At 44.1% G+C, this 23,876-nt stretch overlaps 2 protein-coding genes and 1 long non-coding RNA gene across 15 annotated transcripts in view; 2 read left to right on the top strand and 1 right to left on the bottom strand.

The window, feature by feature from the left end:
* Positions 1-4,273, top strand: part of LOC125449332 (zinc finger protein 239-like) — an 18,452-nt gene extending 14,179 nt beyond the window's left edge. For all 5 annotated transcript variants that reach the window (XR_007246888.2, XR_009443118.1, XR_009443119.1 and 2 more), the window contains one exon: positions 191-4,273. The gene's annotated coding sequence lies outside the window, so the exon portion shown is untranslated. The remainder of the gene's footprint in view (positions 1-190) is intronic.
* On the bottom strand, positions 3,213-15,496 carry LOC125449345 (uncharacterized). Of its 2 annotated transcripts, none has more exons than XR_009443121.1 (3): positions 15,035-15,496; positions 8,094-8,325; positions 3,213-4,573 (listed from the first exon to the last, which is right to left on the bottom strand). It is a non-coding gene; the product is annotated as an uncharacterized LOC125449345 (long non-coding RNA). The 2 variants fall into 2 exon arrangements; XR_007246890.2 differs by having other exon boundaries at positions 14,841-15,496.
* LOC125449334 (zinc finger protein 239-like) overlaps positions 14,864-23,876 on the top strand; it is a 16,286-nt gene continuing 7,273 nt past the window's right edge. For 3 of the 8 annotated variants that reach the window (XM_059641531.1, XM_048525037.2, XM_048525039.2), the window contains exon 1: positions 20,666-23,850. Coding sequence is in view for 1 of the 8 variants with exons in the window: in XM_059641533.1 (XP_059497516.1) it covers positions 18,660-18,701 (42 nt within the window). In the remaining 7 variants the exon portion in view is untranslated. Of the gene's footprint in view, positions 14,983-15,543; positions 15,565-18,644; positions 18,702-20,347; positions 20,612-20,665; positions 23,851-23,876 lie in introns of those variants that run through there. The other 5 variants (XM_048525036.2, XM_048525040.2, XM_048525038.2 and 2 more) reach the window with 4 other exon arrangements.

The raw sequence follows: 23,876 nt of genomic DNA on the forward strand, positions 1-23,876 counted from the left end.
CATTGTTACTAAAGCAGTTCAGATCAATACAGTTTTGCATACAGAGAAAAAAAAAAATTGGGAGTTTGTCTTTCTCAGTTATAACTAATCTAAATGCATTTCTTAATTATGCTGGGTATTAGGAACTATTTACATGTATCTGAGGCATCAGGAGGTCTGAAAACTGAACGGACACCCTTACCTTTTGCAGGAAGACCTCACTGCCTTGGTTGCAGCTGTCCTAAGCTTCAGAGCATCCCTCAGCACGTAGTTCAGGACCTTGGAATGAGCCAGTCTGTAATGTTTGGTTGGAGTCGACTCTTTCACCTGAAAGACCAAAGTGCGTCTTTCACCAAGTTGATGGTCATCTGCGTGCAGTTTATGTTTGTCTTGGCGTATATTCCAGCGAACAGAGCACAGAGTCCTGCGTCACAGACGAACCGCTGCAAAAACCATTGCATCTTTCTGCACACTTCCTTTGCAGAGGCTTTTCTTCACAAATTACAGGTGATACAGGATGGTCCAGCTATATGGAGGCCAGACCTATCCTTCATAACAACGTAGACAGGTAGAACCTCAGTAAGTAGTGGCACTTGGTTTTTGCATACTGATGGTCTACAGACAGCTTGATGTGGAATACTTGTAAGTGCGTGGTAAAATAGGGTAGAGTCAGCATGGCTTTGTCAGTGGGAGGTCATGCCTGACAAATCTGTTAGAATTCTGTGAGGAGGTAAAGCGCAATTAGACAAAGAAGAGCCACTGAATGTGATGTATTGGATTTCCACAAGACCTTTGACAAAGTGCTGCGTAAAGGCTGCTACAAAAATCCCATAGTATAAGTGGCAATGGTACTGGCATGGATAGAGAATTGGGTGACTGGCAGAAGGCAAAGAGTAGGAATAAAAGGGAACTTTGCCAGGATGTTAACTGGTGACTACTGCAGGGGTCAGTGTTGGAACCACAGTTGTTCATGTTATATGTGAACAATCTGGATGACGGGACTGAAGATTATGCTGAGCTTGCAGCTGACACAAAGATAGGTGGTGGGACAGGTAGTGTTGAGGGAGTTGGGGGGGGGGGAAAGGTGCAGAAGAACTTGGACAGGGTAGGCAAATGGGCAAGGAAGTGACAGATGGAACATGTGGACAAGTGTGAGGTTGTGCAGTTTGGCAGATAGAGCAGAGGTGTAGACTAGTTTCTAATTAGGGAAGGACTTTGGAAGTAAGTGCAGAGACTTGAATGTCCTAGTTCAGGATTCTCCAAAGGTTGAAACGGAGGTTCAGTTGGCAGTTTGGTGGGCAAATGCCACTTCAACATTTATTTCAAGAAACTTAGAATACAAGAACAGATGTACTGCTGAGGATATATCAGCTGTAGTCAGACTGCATTTGCACTATTGACAGCAGGAGCATGTGCTGGTGATGGAAGGGATCCAGAGATGATTTACAAGACTGATCCCAGAGATTAAGGATTTGTCATACAAGGAGCAGTTGAGAACTCCAGGCCTGTGTTTGATTGTGTTTAGAAGTATGAGGAGGAGATGATTGAAACTTGCAAAAAACAGAGGGGCCTGGATAGAGTGGATGTGAAGAGAGACTACAACCCAAGGGCACAACTTCAGAGAGACGGACAACCCTTCAAAACTGAAATGAAGAGTTTCTTCAGCCAGAGGGTGGTGATTCTGTGGAACTCAGAGCAGGCCAAGTATATTCAAGACACAAATATTTAGGTTCTTGATCGGTGAGGGGATCAATGTTTACGGCAGAAAGCAGGAGAATGAGGTTGAGAAACACTAGCCAGGATCAAGTTGTGGAGCAGATTCGATGGGCTGAATAGCTTATTTCTGTTCCTGTCATCTGGTGGTCTTATGGATGACTTCAATCTGTGTATAGACTGAGCAAATCAAATCATTAATATCAGACAAATTTCTAGAGGATGCACAAAATGGTTGTTCGATCGATACGTTGAGGACCCAAATGGAGGACAAGTCATCTTCACCTGTGTATTGTGTAAATGGCTGGGGGAGGGGGTGGATTAGCTCATTTGGCTAGATGGCTGGTTTGCAATTCAGAGTGACTTTAACATCATGTGCTCAACCAGCTGAGGTCACCATGAAGGTCCCACATTCTTCACCTTGCCCCTTGCTCAATACATTGGTGACCCACAGGTTAAAGCACAACTAGTCCTCTCTCTCCCTCTCTCTCTTTCTCTAGAGAGGGGTTCTGTGATTCTCTTGGCCAACAAGGGATATTTGTGATAGTACTGGATCCAAGCAAGAGGCATTAAAATCGGCTAAAGACAGCAGCCGATCTAAAAGACAGAGCAGTTCAGATTTCAGCAATAAGAGAACTAAGCGATTGATTAAGACGGGAAAAATAGCTTGAGAGTGACCTTGCAGGAAACATACAAACTAATTGTAAGAGCTCCTAAAAGGTATAGGGAGAGACAAAAAGATTTCTGAAAACTAATGTAGATCTCTTACAGTCAGAATTAGGAGAGGTTATAATGTGGAATAAAGAAATGGCAGACCAGTTGACCACAAAGAATAACACAAACAATATCCCTAAAATGCTGGGAAACACATGAGGGAGGAACTGTAGGAAATCGGTTTTAGTAGGGAAATGGTGTTGGGGAAGTTGATGGGATTAAAAGCCAACAAATCACAGCACCTGGTAATCTAAACCCCAGAGTAAAAGTGGCCCAAGCTTTAGTAAATGCAAAAAAAATTGAATGTTTCCAAGAAGATGATGGATAGGGATCAAAGGGAACGTGACAAAAGCGGAATAGGCCGAGTGGGATGATCAGCCATGATTGCATTGAATAGTGGAGCAGGATCAAGAAGGCCTACTCCTGTCGAAGAATATTCTGCTGTTCAGTAGTGAGTTACAATCTGGAAGCAGCTTCACCACATGGACTGCATCAGTTCAAAAAGATCAAGGAGGGGCAGAGTGATTTTGAAAGCTTTGTGACTGAATGTGCAAAATGGAGCAATCTCATTTTCTATCCAGTTATCAATTGTTGAATGTTCTGAGAAAGGACACATAGTATGTATGAAATAAGTAAATATTTATGGATGTTTGCTGAAACTGTTGGTATTCACTGCTGTCTTAAAAGCTGATCTAGTTTCCATGTACCTGTGAACAACTCATTATCCAAGAATTGCACAAAGGCACATAACCAGAGATAAGAAGCAACAGAAATCTCAAACACAATCAGCAGAAACAACAACAAAATACCAAACAAGATTTTTATTTTAACCATCATTCAAGGCTGAGAGGTGAGTGGACAAGACAACAATAAATCAAATCAAATCAGGAGGTAAAACAGAGCAATATATGGACATGGATTCAGATCCACAGTCAAGTAGCCACAGCACTGCTCAGAAATATTGAAATTGTAGATGAATGCTCAAAAATACTCACCTGCCAAAGAACCTAGCTGTTTTGAAAACTCCTGCTGGAGCCTGCAGCTGGAAAGATATCAGAAGCCAGGAAAATAAATTCTTGCTGCCCTCAAATTTTATAAATCCCTGGGGAAGGAGATGACAGAAATCAGAAGTTTCAGTCAAGGTTAGAAATGCAAAGTCGGGGTCCCAGGAGATTGGAAATAAAGTGGAGTTGAAGTCTGAATCAGACCAGCTACAATCTTACAGAACAGGCTCGATTGGCCAAATAGGACCATAAAAGGGAAAGGAGTAGAATTAGGCCATTCGGCCCACTGATTCAGTTCCCCTTTTCAATCATGGCTGTTATTTCTCAACCCAAGTCTCCTGACATCTCCCCATAACCCCTGATCCCCTTACTAATCAAGAACCTATTTCTGTATTTAAATACACCAAATGATTTGGCCACCAGTCTTCTGGTGGCAATTCACCAGCTTCTGGCTGAAGAAATTTTGCATCTCAGTTATAAAGGGTTCTGATGCTGTGCCCTACAGTCCTCGTCTCTGCTTCCAGGGAAAACATGTTCTGCAAGCATTTGATTTGTTTATTGTCACATGTATCTTGTTACAACAGTGTGAAAAGTATGCTAGAGTTGCCACTCTCCAGCACCATCCTAAAACAGAAAAGTAAACCAAACATACAATATAAATGCAGAATGATGAAGAAATAAAGAAAATATCCAACTTTACAGTCCTTCTTGTCAAGTGCTGTGTCATGGGCCTGGTGGCCAAATATGCATTCCCTTCAGCTGGCCACAGTTGTTGGAATGGAAGTTGCCATTCTTCCACACCATCTAAACTCCACTGATGACTTCACCGCTGGGAGTCCTCCTTGGATCTCAACAACACAGACGCCACCAATTCTGCTGGGCACCACACTAGTTGAAACTCGACTGCCACCATGAATCCATTTCAAGTCCACCTCGCCGATGCAGCCGCTGCTGGTGCTGTTGGGTCTCATATTGGGCCTCAGACTTGCCTCTGCCTCCATGAGGCTGCACAGAGCACTGACACTACTGGGAACCCAAACGTGCCTCCTTAGCAGCAGCCATGAGTCAATGCAAGGACTACCTCATCAATGCAGAAGTTGCTGGGAACCGAAATTCACCTCTGGTGACACCGCCATGAGTCCACGCTACTGGCCCACTTGATGCTGGGGTGGGAGAAGATGAGGACAGTGAAACAAATAATGGGCCAGGCATTCACAAGGGCAGAGGAAGAGAATAAGCTTCAAATGTACCCCACACCCCCAACCCCATAACTCCCTTATCTGTATTTCAGTTTCTACCAAATTGGTCGCCGGCCCAGTGAGAAAGATGTGTGGACACCTTTCCCAAAATCTCAGTCATTAGGGATGCTCAAGCATCTCCCTACAGCAGACTGCAGTCTCCTCAACCTCTCTCTGAGATAGGATTTATGATCCCTTGGATAGGCACAGTTTGATTCGTGATACTCAGCATAGATTTGTGAGGGGTAGATCATGCCTTACAAACCTTTATTGAATTCTTTGAAGAGGTGACTAAACACATGGATGAAGGTAAAGCAGTGGATGTGGTATACGTGGATTTAAGTAAGGCATTTGATAAGGTTCCCCATGGTAGGCTCATTGTAGAAGGTAAGGAGGCATGGGATAGGTGGAAATGTGGCACATTGTCTTCTAAGGGTCAGCCAGTTTTGAATCCAAAGGATGATAGTGGACGGAAATTATTCAACACGATGCTCAGTTACGAGTAGTGTACCACAAGGATCTGTTCTGGGTGTTCTTCTATTTGTGATTTTTGTCAATAATTTGGATGAAGGAGTAGAAAGGTGGATTAGCAAATTCACGGACAACACTAAGGTGGGTCGAGTTGTGGACAGTATAGAAGGCTGTTCTAGGTTACAAAGTGACATTGATAAGATGCAGAGCTGGGCTGAGAAGTGGCAGATGGAGTTTAACCCTGAAAAGTAGGTGAATCACGTTGGTAGGACAAATCAGAAAGCAGAATACAGGCTTAATATAAAGATTCTTGGCAGTGTGGAGGAGCAAAGGTATCTTGGGGTTGATGTCCACAGTTCCCTGAAAGCCACCCAGGTGGATAGAGTTGTAAAAGAGGCACATGGGGTGTTGGCTTTCATTAATAGAGGGACTGAGTTCAAGAGCCGTGAAGTTATGCTCCAGCTATACAAAAGCCTGGTTTGGCCACATCTGGAGTACTGTGTCCAGTTTTGGTCGCCTCATTACAGGAAAGCTATGGAAGCATCAGAAAAAGGTGCAAAGGAAATTTACCAGAATGTTGCCTGGAATGGAGGTAAGGTCTTAGGAGGAAAGGTTGAGAAAACTAGGGCTTTTCTGTTTAGAAGGATAAAGGATGAGAGTTGACGATAGACTTGTACAAAGTGATCAAAGGCACAGATAGAGTGAACAGCTAGAGACATTTTCCGAGAGTGGAGGTAGCTATTACAAGGGTGGATAGTTTTAAAGTGAATGGAGGTAGATATAGGGGAGACGTCCGAGGTAAGTTCTTTACTCAGAGTGGTAGGGCTGTGGAATGCATTACCAGAGAGGGTAGTTGAGTTGGCCTCATTAGGGACATTTATGTGACCATTAGATAGGCATATGGATGATGGTATAAAGTTGATTAGATTCCCTACAGTGTGGAAACAGGCCCTTCAGCCCAGCAAGTCCACACAGCCCCTTGAAGCATCCCACCCAGACCCATCCCCCTAGAACCACAACACCCCTGAACACTACGGGCAATTTAGCACGGCCAATCCACCTAGCCTGCACATCTTTGGACTGTGGGAGGAAACCGGAGCACCCGGAGGAAACCCACACAGACACAGGGAGAATGTGCAAACTCCGCACAGTTACCTGAGGCTGGAATCGAACCTGGGTCCCTGGTGCTGTGAGGCTGCAGTGCTAATCGCTGAGCCACCGTGCTGCCCTAAGTAGGGGTGGAGGTTAGATAGACCTTAGGTTTAGGGTCAAAATTTGGCACAACATAGTTGGCCGAAGGCCTGCACTGTACTGTACTGTTCTATGTTCTAAATACAGCAATGATTTAAACCCAAGAACTTTTGTTTACAACCCATTCACACAAAAGACAGACAAACGACCGGTTCAGGGATAAATTTAACTTAGTAAAAAAAAAAGAACTGACTAGATTACTTAAGTAGCTTCCATGATGCTTTGTTTCACAGGTGCATGGGACTGTCAAATCTTCATGCTGCCTCAACAGCCAAACTCCTTTCATTTCCAGAAAATCTCAGTTCAAAACACTCCAGCCCTTCCCTCTGTTTGATCATGTTCTCTGCTAGATTTGCTGGCACCAGTTCCCAGAAACTGACCTCATTAATGACCAAACATCTGCGATCTTTTTTAAGCACACAGCCACACTCCAAACTCTACAAGAATCAATTAACTTCAAATACAGACGACTTGTTTACTTGCTTTTTTAAAAACACAAACTGCTACTCACGGTCCAAAACTCACCGTTTAGCTCTCAGGTTCAAACCAAAAATGATTTTCAAAAAGTCAACAAGCGTTCTAATACAGCGCGCGGACTGGAAAGAGCTATAACCAGTGACACAGATTGAGTGAGTGTGACACTACCTGTTGGAATTTAAACCAACGAGGCATGCGATTATCTCACTGAAAGATATAGGACTCTGAAGGGGTTTGACAGGTTAAATGCTGAAAGGATGTCTCCCCTAACAGGAGAGACTCAAGCTAGAAAGTGTAGTCTCAGAATAAAAGGGTCCAATTCAAAAATTGAGACGAAAAGGAATTTCCTCTCAGTTGAAACTCCCTCACCAAGCTGTGGGTGCAGAGACCATGTGCGTATTTAAGGCGGAGATAGATCGATTGTTGCTCGAGGGTTAAAAGAAAGATGCTAGCAGGAGAGACAAGGAATGATCTTATTGAATGACAGGACAGGCTCAAGTGGCTGAATGGCCTACTGTCGTGCTTATTACATCTGGTCTTCCGAACTGACTGTGCACGAGAGTTTTAACTTAGACTAGGGGAAAACAAACCACAGTTTACAACTAACAGCAAATATGTGGATATTCTGTCCATTCGATTAGACTTTATTTGAATATCCAGCCAGGAGAAACAAAAGATACCTACACTGTGGAACTATTCGGACAATGACAGGGATTCAGTTCCCTACCTGAGCTGGCCACAAAATGATGCAGTCACGCCGAAGACAGAGACCGTTCCCCCGCTCCACGTGCAGGAAGGATTCAATCAGAAATTCAGCTGCAAGGTTGTAGTAGTTGGATTCTAACGGGATTGCTACTTCTTATCATATCCAACTTCATATTGCACTTCTACCGTAGTAAAACCTCCGAACGGTAGTTATCAAACAAAACTGCAAAGGAGTGGAGAAACTGGTGGAGATTGAGACGGAGGGGTGGGAAGGCGGGGTAACTCTCAGAACCGCCCATACAGCAACGTCACAACACAACACATGCGTACTATCTGATGAAGGGTCTCGGCCCGAAACATCAGCTTTTGTGCTCCTGAGATGCTGCTTGGCCTGCTGTGTTCATCCAGCCTCACATTTTATTATCTTGGAATTCTCCAGCATCTGCAGTTCCCATTATCACATGCGTACTACACCTCCCGCTGAACCTTTACTCCTCTTTGCGGAAATCTTTCGAAAATGCTGCCTTTAATTTTTACTTACCGCCTGTGCATGAGATATTCGAACACTTCTTTCAGGCCATCACACGCAGCATTGACAACATTCCATCCTCGCTCACGATTCCAATTCACTGTGCGCATGCTCCAGCAACCGATCCTCCTGATTGCTGACGTCTCACGACCAATAGTAAGCAAGGGGCAGATGCCCCAACCAATCAGAGAAAACGGGAACAAAAAACAAAGTTGCTGGAAAAGCTCAGTAGGTCTGGCTGCATCTGTGGAGGAGAAAACAGATTTAACGTTTCGGGTCCGGCGACTCTTCCTCAGAGAAAATGGGACCCTACGGAGGTGGGAGGGGTGTGGTGGATGTGGTCCTCTAACCAATCAGAGACTGAGCCTGCCATAGTGAGTGGAGCATGCGCCGAAATGTACTAGTGCTCTTGCAGTGTCCCAGACTTCTCGGGGGACTTTCTATTTGCCTTTTTTTAAAATAATACTTTCAGTGGAAAGCATTTCCAAATCATCAGTGCCAACAAGATATCACAGCAAGATCTGACAGAATGACTCCATTCATCATCATCTCACTATCAAGGTCTTTAATCGTGCAAAGTAAAACGTTTGTCTATTGGAAAAGATTTCCGAGATCAGTATCACTAGAAAAGCTCCGAGAAAATCAAAATGTTATGCAGAGCAGTTCTGGAGGATGTGTACAGGTCTAGGCGCTAAACTTGTGGAAGGAGGAACTGTGGACTTTGGGGAGTGGTGCAGATTTACCACTTTGATCCCTGGATTATATTCTGAACAGAGGCCGCAGAATTCAGTCTTCAATTCATTAAGGCACAGAAAGTAGTAATTTGACTGATGTAAGTCATTGATTCTCTCCATTTCCAACCATAAACACAGAGGACTGGGTAATACCACCCATTCTGAAGAAAAACTTTATTACTCCATGTTTCTTGCCCATCTCATAAATGGTTGGATCTAGTACATATGCAACATTTTAGAATGTTCATTAATCACTTAAATAGGTAGCTAACGATGGAAAAAAAACATGTTATAATGAGGAATTAATAAAGTTGCAGACAGATATGGATAGAATCATAGACTCCCTACAGTGTGGTAGCAGGGCAATTAGCCCATCGAGTCCGCACCGACCCTCCAAACAGCATCCCATCTAGATCCACTTATGCTCACAACCTTCACTCCACCCTATCCCTGTAACACAGCTAATCCACCTAGCCTACACATCCTTGGACACTATGGACAATTTAACATGACCAATCCATTTAACCTGCACGTCTTTGGATTGTGGGAGAAAGCCTGAGCATCTTGAGGAAGCTCATGCAGACACAGGGAGTACGTGCAAACTCCACATATATAGTTACCTGAGGAGGTGTGAGGCAGCATTGCTAACCACTGAGATAGGTTTAGTGAAGAGGCAAAATATCTTCTAGATGGAGTATATTATGGGAAAGTCATTCACTTACGCAGGAAGTGCAGAATATGCTTAAATGGAGAATGATTACCCAGAATTCCAATGCATAGAGAGATTTAACGCATGAGTCACAGAGGGTTAGAAACAATATTTAGTGAAGAAAGCTTATGGGCTACCATCTTTTTATGACAAGAATTGAACATAAATGTAAGGATGTTCAGCTTCATTGTATAGGGAATTGGTGAGAATGCAACTCACACTGTGTGCGATTTTCTTCATCTTTCAGGAAGCATGTACATTTATTGGAGATAGTTCAGAGGAGGCTTATTGCATTGATACCTGGTATCTCAGGAAGTGGCCCAAGAAGTAGCAGAGGTGCTAGTGGTTATCTTCCAAAATTATATAGACTGTGGAAGAGTTCCCATGGATTGGAGAGTAGCTAACATACCCCAGCATTTAAAGAGGGAGGCAGAGAGAAAACAGGGAGTTAGCAAGACATTAGTGGTGGGAAGAATGCTAGAGTCCATTGTATAAGGTAATAGCAGACTGTTTGGAAGATGGTGACAGATCAGGGGTTTTTTTTCTGAGTGGCAAGCAGTGACTAGAAGGGTACCGCAGGAATCAGGGATAGCTTGGGCCCCGGCTGTTCACACTGAAAGTGATTTAGATCAGAAAAGCATGTGTCACATCTCCAAGTTTTCCACACTAAAAGGGGGAATGAGAGGGTTCAGAGGCAATTTACCAGGATGTCGCCCAGGCTTGAGAGTGTCAGTTGTGGACAGACTAGAGTTGTTTCCTCATAGCAGAGGAGATTGAGAGGGGGCATGATGTGTAGAATTATGAGGAGTATAGATAGGATAGAAAGGAAGCAACCTTTCCCCTTGATGGACGGATTAATGGCCAGAGGTTCAGATTGGCCGGAGGTAAGTGACAGAAGGTTTAGGTGAGATGTGAGGAAGATCTTTTTCACCCAGTGTGTTGGAAATCTGAGATTCACTGCCTGTAAAGGTGGGACAGGCAGAAACTCTTGTATAGTTTCATAAGTATTTAGGTGTACACTTGTGATTCTAAGGCATACAAGGCAATTGGCCAAGTGTTGGAAAATGGGATTTGAACAGTTAGTTGTGATCGGAGATAATGGGAACTACAGATGCTGGAGAATCTGAGATAACAAAGTGTGGAGCTGGATGAACACAGCAGGCCAAGCAGCATCTTAGGAGCACAAAAGCTGACGTTTCAGGCCTAGACCCTTCAGCTGTGTTCATCCAGCTCCACACTTTGTTATCTTAGAACAGTTAGTTGGTTGTTTTTGACCAGCCTAGAGTGATGAGCCAAATGGCTTTCTCTGTACTGTAGATATGTGAGACTCTTTGTTAGACATGAATTCCCTCCAAGCCACTCACCATTCTGACTTGGAAATATATCGCAGTTCCTTCAGTGTTGCTGGGTCAAAATTCTGGAATTCCTTCCTTAACACTGTTGTGGGTCTGCCAACAGCTCATGGATTGCAGTGGTTCAAAAAGGCAGTTCACCACCATGTTCTCAAGGGCAAGTAGGGACAGACAATAAACACTTACCAGCCAGTGATGCCCATGTCCCATGAGTGAATTTTAAAAATAGCATTATTGAGACAAAGTGGGAATGTGCATTTCAAACCTAAATCAATCAGTTATAACCTTTATGATATTCAAGGCCAAATGGACAACTTCCCTCCCTGTTTTGTATATTCTCTAGCCCTGTTTACTAACATGCATCACCTCACCAGGAATGTTGGGTTTCCTGCAATTTAGAAAATTTATAAATGATTTGATTAGAATTTTCAAAATATTAATTGAAGCTGATTGGGAAGATAGATAGGAATTATTTCCACTCGGTAGGTGAAGTGGGAGCTCAAACACTCTCCTCACTCTTCATAATTAGACAAAACTCGAGTTTCTTTGTTCAATGTTTATTCAAACATACAAATGAGGAAAAAGGGTATGCATTTCAATCTTTCGAGCCTGCTCGAGGTAGGATCGTGGTAGATATGATTTCAACTTCAAATCTATATGCCTGCATATCCCCAATAATCTTTCATCACCTTGGTCATCAAGAATCTATCTCCCTTTGCCTTAAAAATAATGGAAGATTCTACACCCATTGCTTTTGAATTCCAAAGACTCTCAACCCTCTGAGAGAAATGTTTTCTTATCTCTGTTTTAAAGACAATCACCCTTATTTTTCAACAGTGATTCCAAGTTCTAGATTCTCCCACAAGAAGAAACATGTTTTCAACATTCAATTGGTCAGGACCCCCCAGGATCTTTTATGTTTCAATTTAGTCTTCCCTTTCTCATCTAAACTCTAGAGGATACAGACCTAGCCTGTCTAGTCTTTCCTCATAAGACTATCCACTGATTCCAGGCATTTGTCCATTAAACCTTCTCTGAATTGCTTCAAATGTATTAACAACCTTCCATAAGTACAGTGACCAGTACTGAACACAGTACTCCAGATGTTGCCCAATCAGTACATTAGAGGGATTGTACGTACCTGAAGGTGGCCAATGAATTCCCACTTGCTTATGGTGTTACTTTTTCAGCAAGTCTGGGCCATTTACATTTATCCAATTACAGTCTGACACAGGCTATGGTCTAAGATAACACAATGTGGAGCTGGAGAAACACAGCAGACCAGGCAGCATCAGAGGAGCAGGGAAGTTGACATTTTGGGATGGGACCTTTTCCTGAAGAAGGGTCTCGGCCTGGAACTTCAACATCCCTGCTGCTAACCTGCTGCTTGGCCTGCTGTGTTCATCCAGCTCCACACTTTGTTGTCTCGGATTCTCCAGCATCTGCAGTTCCCATTATCTCTGATCACTATATCTCTTTCTGTCTTTGGAACACTGTTCTGCACCGCCATCTTTTTCCAAATATCTCACAGCACTGCTTAAAACTCAAAACTGAAACCTAAAACCTCCCCTCTCGAAACTATGGGCATTTTACCTAATTGTTTCATGAAAGGAGTTTTTGAAATCTCCACGAAACCTTGAGAACCCATTGTTTTTTTTCTGTCTGGATCACAAGACAATCGAACATAGACAAAAAAGTTCATCAGTTTGCGCACACATATTCAGTCCACAGTCAGGCCTCAAAAACTGATTTAAAAGAAATCACCATGGCTACAGTAATGCATACAAGTTGATTATTAACTTCAGACACAGAAGCAAACCAGTTATTAACTCAAAATCTGAACCAAAATTACAATATCTATATGCACAAAAGGTTAATATGCAGTAAGATCATACAGAGTGGGGTCTAATTTATTACCTAGGATGCAGGATCGAAAAACCAGCAGAAAGCTTGGAATAAACGGGTCTTTTTCCAGTTGGTAACTAGTGGGGTGCCGCAGTGTTCAGTTTTCAGGCCCCACCTATTTAGAATCGATATCAATGACTTGGATATGGAGATCGAAAGAACTGAAGATAAATTTGAACATGATGTAAAAAAATGTTGGGAAAGTGAAGTTGCAACAAGAAATAAGAAATTTACAAATAGATATGGATAGGTTAGGTGAATAAATGAAAATTTAGCTGATGAAGGTAAATGGGGCTAAGTGTAAGTTTGTTGATTTTGGTCAAAGGAATAGAAAGGCAACTTAAACGTGTAAATGAAAAACAATTGCAAGGTACTTTGGGGTAGAGAGATCGGAGTATCCTTGAGCATTAATAACAGAAAACTCTGATACAGGTACAGCAGTTTCGAAGGAAAGCAAATGTAAATTTGGCGTTTATTTTGAAAAGAGTAGATTATTACAGTAGGGAGTGTTGATGTAACTGCACAAGGCATTAGTCAGACTGCATCTGAAGTAACGTGTATAATTTCGGTCTATACTTGAAGAGGGATGTAGTTGTCTTTGGAGGCAGTTCACAGAAGGTTCACTAGATTGAGTCAAATAGTTACACAGTGCAGAAACAAACCTTTCAGTCCAACTTGTCTATGCTGACCAGATATTCCAAACTGATCTAGTCTCATTTGCCAGCATTAGGGCAATATCCCTCTGAACCCTTTCTACTAATGTACTCATCCAGATGCCTTTTAAATGTTGTAATTGAACCCGTCTCCACCACTTCCTCTGGCTGGTCGTTCCAACCACACAGCATCCTCTACGTGAAAAGGTTGCCCCTCTGGTCCCTTTGAAATCTTCCCCTCTTTCCTTAAAACTATGCCCTCTCATTTTGACCTTCCCTACACTGGGATAAAGACGTTGGCTATTTACCCTAGCCATGCCTCGTATGATTTTATAAACATGTTTAATGTCACCCCTCAGCCTCCAATGCTCCAGGAAAAGTAGCCTGAGCATATTCAGCCTCGTCCTGTAGCTCAAATCCTCCAAACCTGGAAAATCCTTCTAAATCTTTTCTGAACCTGTTCAAGTCTGACATCTTCCCTTCAGCAAGGACAGCAGAATTGAACACTAAAAGTATTCTAAAAGTGGCATACCCAATGTCTTATACAGCCACATCATGGTGTCCCAACTCCAGTACGCAATGTACTGACCAACGTAGACAACTACCTTCAGCAACCTGTCAACTTCCAACTCCACTTTCAAGGCACTATGCATCTACACCCTTTGGCCCCTTTTGTTCAGCAGCAGTCACCAGAGCCCTACCATTAACCAGATAAGTCGTGCCGCGATTTGCCTTACCAAAATGCATCACCTCACATTTACCTAAATTAAACTCCATCTGCCACTCCACAGCTCATTGGCCCATCTGGCCAAGATCCTGTTGAACTCTCAGATAATCTTCTTCACTGCCCACTGCACCACTAATTTTAGTGTCTGCAAAATTACTAACCATACTTCCAATGTACACATTCAAATCATTTACATAAATGATGAGAAACAGTGGACCTAGTACAAATCCTCACAGCACACCACTGGTCACAGTTCTCCATTCTAAAAGGCAACTATCCACCACCATCCTCTGCCTCCCGCCTGCAGAATTTTGCTTTGTGATCAGTAATTTGCTGATTTTAGGTAGTTCAAATCATCCCCAGATCCCTGGTTCTGACACTGGACTTATTGAGGAATGTGAAGCGAAGAAGATATTTCAGGGCTAAAGACTGTCTACATTTATTTAAATGCAAAAGGTAGGTAAAATGAAATTAAGGCAAATGTAATAAACAGTGAAATTGAGTAATCAACTACACAGAGGACAGTAATTAAATGCACTATCAAATTGAACACAGGTTAAACACTTTAGAAGCTAATCAGAAACTTTATTCCGACTTCCTACCCTGCACTGTCAACATCAGCCTTCTCTTAATCGCTAGCCAGGTTGGATATTTTGGGGTCTCGGGAGTTTAAACTCACCAGTGGGGAAAAATGCGATTTTGAAGTAGACCTGGCTCTTCTCGCTTGCCGTACCGGTGCCTTGATGAAGGCTTTGGACTGTGTCGGCCTTTAGTCTGGGTTGAGTCCACTGATGCAGTAGGACGTGTTTTGGATTTATCAGGTGAGTACTTTGTCTTCCTTACTTCATGCTGGTTTTGCGGACCGCTTCTCACCTGAAGATGTGCCTGAGGCCTTGCGGTGTCAGTCAGGTCCGTGGTCTTTGGACGTTGTCGGTTGTTTGGTCTGTAGGCCGTGGTCGGTTACCATTCATGCCTCTGGTATGGAACAAGCTTGTGTCAGGAGTTTTCGGATTTGCTATTGGGATCCCTTTTCCAGTGATAGCAGTGCAGGTAGCTCTCGGTGATATAGCTCTTTCAGGTTCCTTTCCTGGAGATGGCTGTTGAGATCGCTCTCAGGATGGTAGCTCCTTGGGATCCCTCTCCGGGGTTTAGCAGCGGGGAGATAGCTCTCTCAAGTGAGATCGGGGTCTGCAATTATACTAATTACATGCCTCTTATCTTTGCGCAAATTTGTACTTGCCGTTGGGTTACTGGTCAATACAGTGTGAAGCTGGAGGAACTCAGCAAATCAGGCAACATCAGAGGAATAGTAAAGTCGACGTTTTAGGTCACGACCCTTCATCAGGACCGCCTCGTGTTACTGGTGTTCCGTTTGAGGTCAGACGGCTTCCTGACAGTTAAGAGTATGTGTAAATATATTTTGATTGAGGTTGAATGCCCGATATCTCTCTGAATGAATATTGATTTGAAGTTGAATGTTGTGCTATCTGTATAGGCTTGATAGTATCTGGTTTGGGGTAGCTGAGAGGTAAAAGCTAGTTTTCAGTCTAGATTATAAAATGTGAGGCTGGATGAACACAGCAGGCCAAGCAGCAGCTCAGGAGCACAAAAGCTGACGTTTCGGGCCTAGACCCTTCATCAGAGAGGGGGATGGGGAGAGGGAACTGGAATAAATAGGGAGAGAGGGGGAGGTGGACCGAAGATGGAGAGTAAAGAAGATAGGTGGAGAGAGTATAGGTGGGGAGGTAGGGAGGGGATAGGTCAGTCCAGGGAAGACGGAAAGGTCAAGGAGGTGGGATGAGGTTAGTAGGTAGATGGGGGTGCGGCTGGGGGTGGGAGGAAGGGATGGGTGAGAGGAAGAACCGGTTAGGGAGGCAGAGACAGGTTGGACTGGTTTTGGGATGCAGTGGGTGGGGGGGAAGAGCTGGGCTGGTTGTGTGGTGCAGTGGGGGGAGGGGACGAACTGGGCTGGTTTAGGGATGCAGTAGGGGAAGGGGAGATTTTGAAACTGGTGAAGTCCACATTGATACCATTAGGCTGCAGGGTTCCCAGGCAGAATATGAGTTGCTGTTCCTGCAACCTTTGGGTGGCATCATTGTGGCAGTGCAGGAGGCCCATGATGGACATCCCATCTAGAGAATGGGAGGGGGAGTGGAAATGGTTTGCGACTGGGAGGTGCAGTTGTTTGTTGCGAACTGAGCGGAAGTGTTCTGCAGAGCGGTCTCCAAGCCTCCGCTTGGTTTCCCCAATGTAGAGGAAGCCGCACCGGGTACAGTGGATGCAGTATACCACATTGGCAGATGTGCAGGTGAACCTCTGCTTAATGTGGAATGTCATCTTGGGGCCTGGGATAGGGGTGAGGGAGGAGGTGTGGGGACAAGTGTAGCATTTCCTGCGGTTGCAGGGGAAGGTGCCGGGTGTGGTGGGGTTGGAGGGCAGTGTGGAGCGAACAAGGGAGTCACGGAGAGAGTGGTCTCTCCAGAAAGCAGACAGTGGTGGGGTCGGATTGTAAATGGCGAAAGTGTCGGCAGATGATGCGTTGTATCCGGAGGTTGGTAGGGTGGTGTGTGAGAACGAGGGGGATCCTCTTCGGGTGGTTGTGGCGGGGGCGGGGTGTGAGGGATGTGTTGCGGGAAATACGGGAGACGCGGTCAAGGGCGTTCTCGATCACTGTGGGGGGGAAAGTTGTGGTCCTTAAAGAACTTGGACATCTGGGATGTGTGGGAGTGGAATGCCTTATCGTGGGAGCAGATGCGGCGGAGGCAGAGGAATTGGGAATAGGGGATGGAATTTTTGCAGGAGGGTGGGTGGGAGGAGGTGTATTCTAGGTAGCTGTGGGAGTCGGTGGGCTTGAAATGGACATCAGTTACAAGCTGGTTGCCTGAGATGGAGACTTTTTCAGTCTAGATTGTTGGGTTTAGTCGATCTCTTGGAGCTGAGGTGTGGATTGGATTTTTGGGCTGAACAAAGATTCCAAGCAGCCACCTCAGTTACTGTGTATTTTTCCCAGATCATAGCCCAGTTGCTTTTAAAGCTGTGAAAAGGCCAGTGTTTTGGTCCAGTATTTTAGATGATAGGGATTTTTGCTCAATTCTGCATGCCTTCAAAACAACTTTGTATCTAATTTGCTAGTTCCCCTAGAGCCCACGTGATCTTGTCTTACCAACCAGTCTAACATGCAGAACTTTGTGGAATGTTTTGCTGAAATTCACATAGACAACATCTACCATTTTGCCTTCATCGATAGTCTTTGAACCCTCTTCAAAGAAGTCAATCAAGTTGGTGAGATACAATTTCCCATGCATAAAGCTATGCAGACTATCCTTGATCCGTCTTTAACTTTCAAAATGCATGTAATTCCTGTCCATCAGAATCCCCTCCAACAACTTTCCCAAAACTAATGTCAGGCTCACCAGTCTATAATTCCTTGGCTTTTCCCTGCCTTTCTTAAATAACGGCACCATATTAGCCAACCTCCAGTCTTCTGACACCTCCACCTATGGATATTGTTGATACAAATATCTCCGCAAAGGGCCCAGCAATCTCTGAGCCAAAACTTTCAAAGTTAGGAAACACTTTGTTGGATAAATTTGTTGGAGCTTGGAACAGTCTCCCTCAAACAGCATTTCATGATACGTCAATGTTAATAGAAAATCAGACATGGATGGACTTTCCCTGACTCAAGGTACTCAGGGACATAGGGCATGGTTCAGCCATGAGTTCATTGCAATGTGGATCACGTTTAGTGGAATAAATCACCAACTCCTGGTATGATAGAATCTTCAGGCCAAGAATTCCAGATCTTGACAACTGTGTTGGTCCAGAAACATTTGAGCTCCATTTTGAGTCCAAAGGTTGTAAAATGCCAGATCAGAAGATGAGTTCCCACTGAACTTCATAGGAATACCAATGGAGGCTGAGGACAGATAGGTCAGAGTGAGAGTGGGTCAGAGATTTTAAAATGACAAGGAATCAGAAGCTAAGGGCCCAGCGTGCAGAATGCATGAATGTTTACCACAAGGTGATCAGCCAATCTGTGTTTGATCTTCCCAATATACATTGAGCATTGGGCTTGGTCACTAAATTACATGAAATACAATCGAATCACTTTTTACTTTCATCTCAAAAAGGTATGGTGAAAAGCCATAGGAAATGCCCTTTATTTGCAGGCTGGGTTACATAATTATATTATAAATATTTCTTGTAAAATATTTTTTCTATGGATGTGAGATTGCTCGCCGAGCTGGAAGGTTCATTTTCAGACGTTTCGTCACAATTCTAGGTAACATCATCAGTGAGCCTCTGATGAAGCACTGGTGTTATGTCCCGCTTTCTATTTATCTGGTTAGCTTTCCTTGGGTTGGTGATGTCATTTCCTTTTCTTTTTCTCAGGGGATGGCAGATTGATTTGGAGCCAATGTGTTTGTTGATGGAGTTCCGGTTGGAATGCCATGCTTCTAGGAATTCTCGTGCATGTCTCTGTTTGGCTTGTCCTAGGATGGATGTGCTGTCCCAATCAAAGTGGTGTCCTTCCTCATCTGTATGTAAGGATACGAGTGATAGTGGGTCATGTCGTTTTGTGGCTAGTTGATGTTCATGTAGCCTGGTGGCTAGCTTTCTGCCAGTTTGTCCAATGTAGTGTTTGTCACAGTTCTTGCAAGGTATTTTGTAGATGACGTTCGTTTTGTTTGTTGTCTGTATAGGGTCTTTTAAGTTCATTAGCTGCTGTTTGTGTGTTGGTGGGTTTGTGGGCTACCCTGATGCCAAGAGGTCCGAGTAGTCTGGCAGTCATTTTGGAAATGTCTTTGATGTAGGGGAGAGTGGTTATGGTTTCTGAGCCCGTTTTGTCTGTTTGTTTGGGTTTATTGCTGAGGAATCGGCGGACTGTGTTCATAGGGTACCCATTCTTTTTGAATACGCTGTATAGGTGATTTTCCTCCTGCTCTGCATAGTTCCTCTGTGCTGCAGTGTTTGGCGGCTCGTTGGAATAGTGTTCTAATGCAGCTTCGTTTGTGGGTGTTGGGATGGTTGCTCCTGTCATTCAGTATTTGGTCCGTATGTGTTGTTTTCCTGTAGATGTTACCTAGAATGGTGACGAAACATCTAAAAATGAACCTTCCAGCTCAGCGAGCAATCTCGCATCCAGAACCTCAACCTGAGCTACAAATCTTCTCAGAATATTTTTCTATATTATAATACAAAGAGAAACAACCATCAGAACACTAAATTCTATGCCAGTTTTATTTTAGTATCAGCAGAAATAAACCTTACACTCCGTGAGAACATGGTACAGTCCTAGATGTGACTATTAGTAAAATCCAACCCTGCAGTCACTGCAGAGCTCCACTCGTTCTCAGTGGATTGGATATTTGATTAAATCCCTGCATAAATGCTCCGAGCAAGCAAACAGCCTGTTTTTCACGTGTGAACTGCTTGGTGAATGTCATGGGAGTGATGGTTTTCCAGTGCACCAGCTGCTGTTATCATTCTGATTATTGTGGGTTTGGGAGATAGTATTAAAATTTTATTAAGTTGGAGATTTTTTTCCTCTTGTCTCTGTGAATTAAACTTGAGTTTTATGCGATAAAAATTCATTCAAAAATAATTTCCAATATCACTCAAAATATGGAGAGAAGAATCTTTCTTAATTGAATGCACTTTTGCACGCACAATGGCTAGACCAATCAACATGCTTGTGATGATGTGACAGAAGGATTTGGGATAGTTACAGAATCAGTTCTATTTTTATTTAACGCAATGTTATACGCTTCATCTTGCTCCCGTAAAACTGGCACCATTTTCTTTTTTACTGCACCAGTGGAAGTAGAGATGATTCCCGTATATGGTCATCTGCGGACAGGAATGTATTGTTTGGTTCAGTTTGTAAGCGATTTTGATTCTCTCTGTGCAAGTGTGCTTAAGGTATGACAAAAACGCCTGGTTCGTGGGACAAGTACTTTGGAATGTTTATTCTATTTTCTCTTCGAGCAATTTTCTGAATGGGCATGATAGCCTTCTTTCGTGCTGCGCCGTAGAATTTTCCACAGCAATGGCGGTGTCCCTTCCCACAATACCCGGCGGTCAGAAATGTGTTCTGTCTGTCGGCTTCTTTACGCAGCTGCTGAGAATGCGCGTGCTCTGGGGATGGGCGCGGGGTATTGTGGGCAGTTCCTTTTGTGAGTTGGACTCGGCGGAAGCGGTGGGGAGGACGGGAGAGGCCTTGTACCGGAGACAGAGGGATGTAGTAAACCTCGAGCCAAACGTGGGCAAAGACAGTTTCAGAGTTGAGGGTGACGTCCTAATGCCGCCGCAGCAGTTGACTGTGGCATCAAGAGACCCAGTAAAATTAAAATCATTGGGAGGAAATCTCTGCCTGGAGTTAGTCCTTGCTCAAAGGGAGTCGTTTAAGGTTAAGAAGTAACACGGTGCGGAGCTGGAGGAGCACAGAAGGTAGCAGAGGAGCAGGAAAGTTGACGTTTCGGTTCGGGGTCCTTCTACAGAAATGCTTGTTTATTCATTCGTGGGCTATGCGTGGCGCAAGATGACCAGCATTTATTGCCTGTCCCCAGTTACCCTTGAGGGTAGTGGTGACCTGCCTTCTTGAACGCCTGCAGTCCACCTGCTGTGGGTTGATCCACATACTGTAAGGCAAGGAATTCCAGGATTTTGACCCAGTGACAGTGAGAATGGTGATATATTCCCAAGTCAGCATTGTGAGTGGGACTTGAAAAGATGATGTTCCCATATGCTTGCTGCCCTTGTCCTGCTAGATGGAAGTGGTTGTGGGTTTGGAAGGTGTTGTTTGAGGATCTTTGGTGAATTTCGGCAGTGCATCTTGTCAATATACTGAGCATCAGTGGTGGAGGAAGTGGATGTTTGTGGATGTGCCAATCAAGCAGGCTGCTTTGTCCTGAATGGTGTCAAGCTTTCTGAGTGTTGTTGGATTTGCTGTCATCCAGATAAATGAGGAGTATTCCATCATACTCCTGACTTGTGCCTTGTAGATGGAAAACAGGCTTTCTGGGCTCAGGAGGTGGGTAATTCTCCGCAACATTCTTAGCCTCTGACCTGTTCTTATAACCACTATATTTTTGTGGCAAGCTTCTGGTCAATGATAATCCCCAGGATATTGATAGTGGGGGCTTCACTAAAAGTAACACTAATGAATGTCAAGGGGTGGTGGTTACATTGCCAGTTGCTGGTGACGGCCATAGCCTGGCATTTGTGTGGTGTGAATGTTACTTGCCCCTTGTCAACCCAAGTGTGGACATTGTCCATGTCTTGTTGCTTTTGAACATGGACTGCTTTAGTACCTTGGGTGTTGCAAATAATACTGAACATCATGTAATTACTGGCGAACATCCGGACTTTTGACCTTATGGTGGAGTGAATGTCATTGAAACATCTGAAGATGGTTGTGCCTAAGACAATACCTTGCAGAACTCCTGTAGCGATGTCCTGGAGCTGAGTTGACTCACCTGCAGCAACCATGACCATTTTCCTATGTGTCCACTTTGATTCCAACCACTGGAGAGTTGGCCCATTGATTTTCCATTTTGCTAGTGTTGTTTGATGCCACACACAGTCACATGCAGCCTCGATGTCACAAGTTGTCACTGTCACCTCTGGAATTCAGCTGTTTTGTTCATGTTTGAACCAAGGCTGTAATGAGGTCAGGACATGTGGCCCTGGAGGAACCCAAACTGAGCATCGATAAGAAGGTTATTGCTAAGCAGGTTGATGACACATTCCGTCACCTCACTGTTCAAGGGCAGACTGGGGTGGTAATTGGCCAGGTTGGATTTGCTCTGCCGTTTATGTACAGGACATACTTGGGCAATTTTCCATACTGTCAGTTATATCCCAATGTTGCAACTGTACTGGAATAGCTTGGCTATTTTGGCAAATTCTGAAGCACAAATCTTCTGTACTATTGCCTGAATGGTACCAGGGCTCATAGCCTTTGCAGAATCCAGTGTCTCCAACTGTCTCTTGATATCACATGGAGTGAATCGAATTGGTTGAGGACTGGTATCTGTAATGCTGGGAACCATTACAGGAGGCTGAGATGGATCATCCAGTCTGCACTTCTGGCTAAAGATTACAAACACTTCTTCAGCCTTATCTTCCATCATAGTTGGGAATATTTGTGTAGCTACCTCCTCCAGTGAGTTTTTTTAATTGTCCACCACCATTCACGACTGAATGTGGCAGGTCTGCAAAGCCTACATCTGATCTGTTGATTGTGGGATTGCTTAGCTCTGTCTATCACTTACTGCTAATGCTGTTTGGCACATAAGTAGTCCTCTTTGGTGGCTCCACTAGGTTGACACCTTATTTCTAATTATGCCTGATGCTGTTCCTGGCATGCCCTCTTGCAGACTCCATTGAACCAAGTTTGATCCCTGTCTTGAATGTAATGGTTGAGTGAGGGATATGCCAAGCCGTGAGGTTACAGGTTGTGCTGGAGTATAATTTTGCTGCTGTTGATGGCCCACACCACTTCCTGGTGCCCAATCTTGAATTGCTAGATCTGTTTGAAGTCTGTCCCATTTAGCATGGTGATAGTGCCATGCAATACAATGGAGGTTAGCCTCAATGTGAAGGCAGGACTTTGTCTCCATAGAACTGCATGTTGATTGCTGTTACCGATACTGTCACAGACAGCTGCATCTGCTGTTGGAACATTGGTAAGAATGAGGTCGTGTGGTTTTCCCACTTGTTGGTTCCCTCACTACCTGCTGCAGTCCCAGTCTAACAGCAATGTCCTTTAGGACCTAACCAGTTTGGTCAGTAATACGGTTGCTGAGCAATTCTTGGTGGTGGGCAGAACAGTTGTTGTACCAGGCAATTATGCACCCAGCTAGAAAGCATTCTGTGGTGCATCTGTAAAAGTTGGTGAGGGTCCTTTTGGACGTGCTGAATATCCTGAGCTCCAGGACAGGCTGTCATTTATCTTGGAACTTGATGCTCTCAGCCGTCTCAACCTATGCTCTATTGATGTAGATAGGGGCATGTTCTCCTTTCTTTCTAAAGTCAATGATCAGTTCTTTTGTTTTGCTGACATCGAGAGGCTTTTCTCATTGCGCATTGACACCAAGACGTCTGTCTCCTTTCTGTATTCTGACTCATCATTGTTTGATGTCCAACCTACCACGGTGGTGTCATCAGCAAACTTGAAGATGGCGTTTGTTCAGAATTTAGCTATACAGTCATGGGTGTAGGAGGAGTACGGTAGGGAGCGGAGAAGGCATCCTTGGGGGTCTCCAGTGTTGAGGATTATCTTGGAGGTGCAGTTGTCTATCTTAACAGCATTCTATGGGTCAGGTAGCTGAGGATCTAGTTGCAGAGGGCAGAGCCAAGATCCAGGTCCTGGAGTTTTGAGATCAGTCTGGGGGGGTTATGGTGTAGACTACAGCTCCACCTTTAAGCAGAATTCTGAAGTAACTCCTGATTCCCCTACCAATCAAGAACCTATCTTTGTATGAAATGCATTCATTCAATGACTTGGCTTTTGCAGCTGTCTGTGGCAATGTGTTCCATAGGTCAACCACCCTCTGGTTAAGGAAATGCCTCCTCATCTCATCTTTAAATGTCATCCCTTCAATCTGAGACTGTCCTCTGATCCTAGCCTTTCATACTAGTGGAAACATCTCAATGTCCACTCTATCCATGCCTCTCAATATTCGGTAAGTTTAAATGACCCTGACCCAAA

Source organism: Stegostoma tigrinum, chromosome 42 (genome assembly GCF_030684315.1).
Source record: "Stegostoma tigrinum isolate sSteTig4 chromosome 42, sSteTig4.hap1, whole genome shotgun sequence".
Classification (NCBI taxonomy): Eukaryota; Metazoa; Chordata; class Chondrichthyes; order Orectolobiformes; family Stegostomatidae; genus Stegostoma; species Stegostoma tigrinum.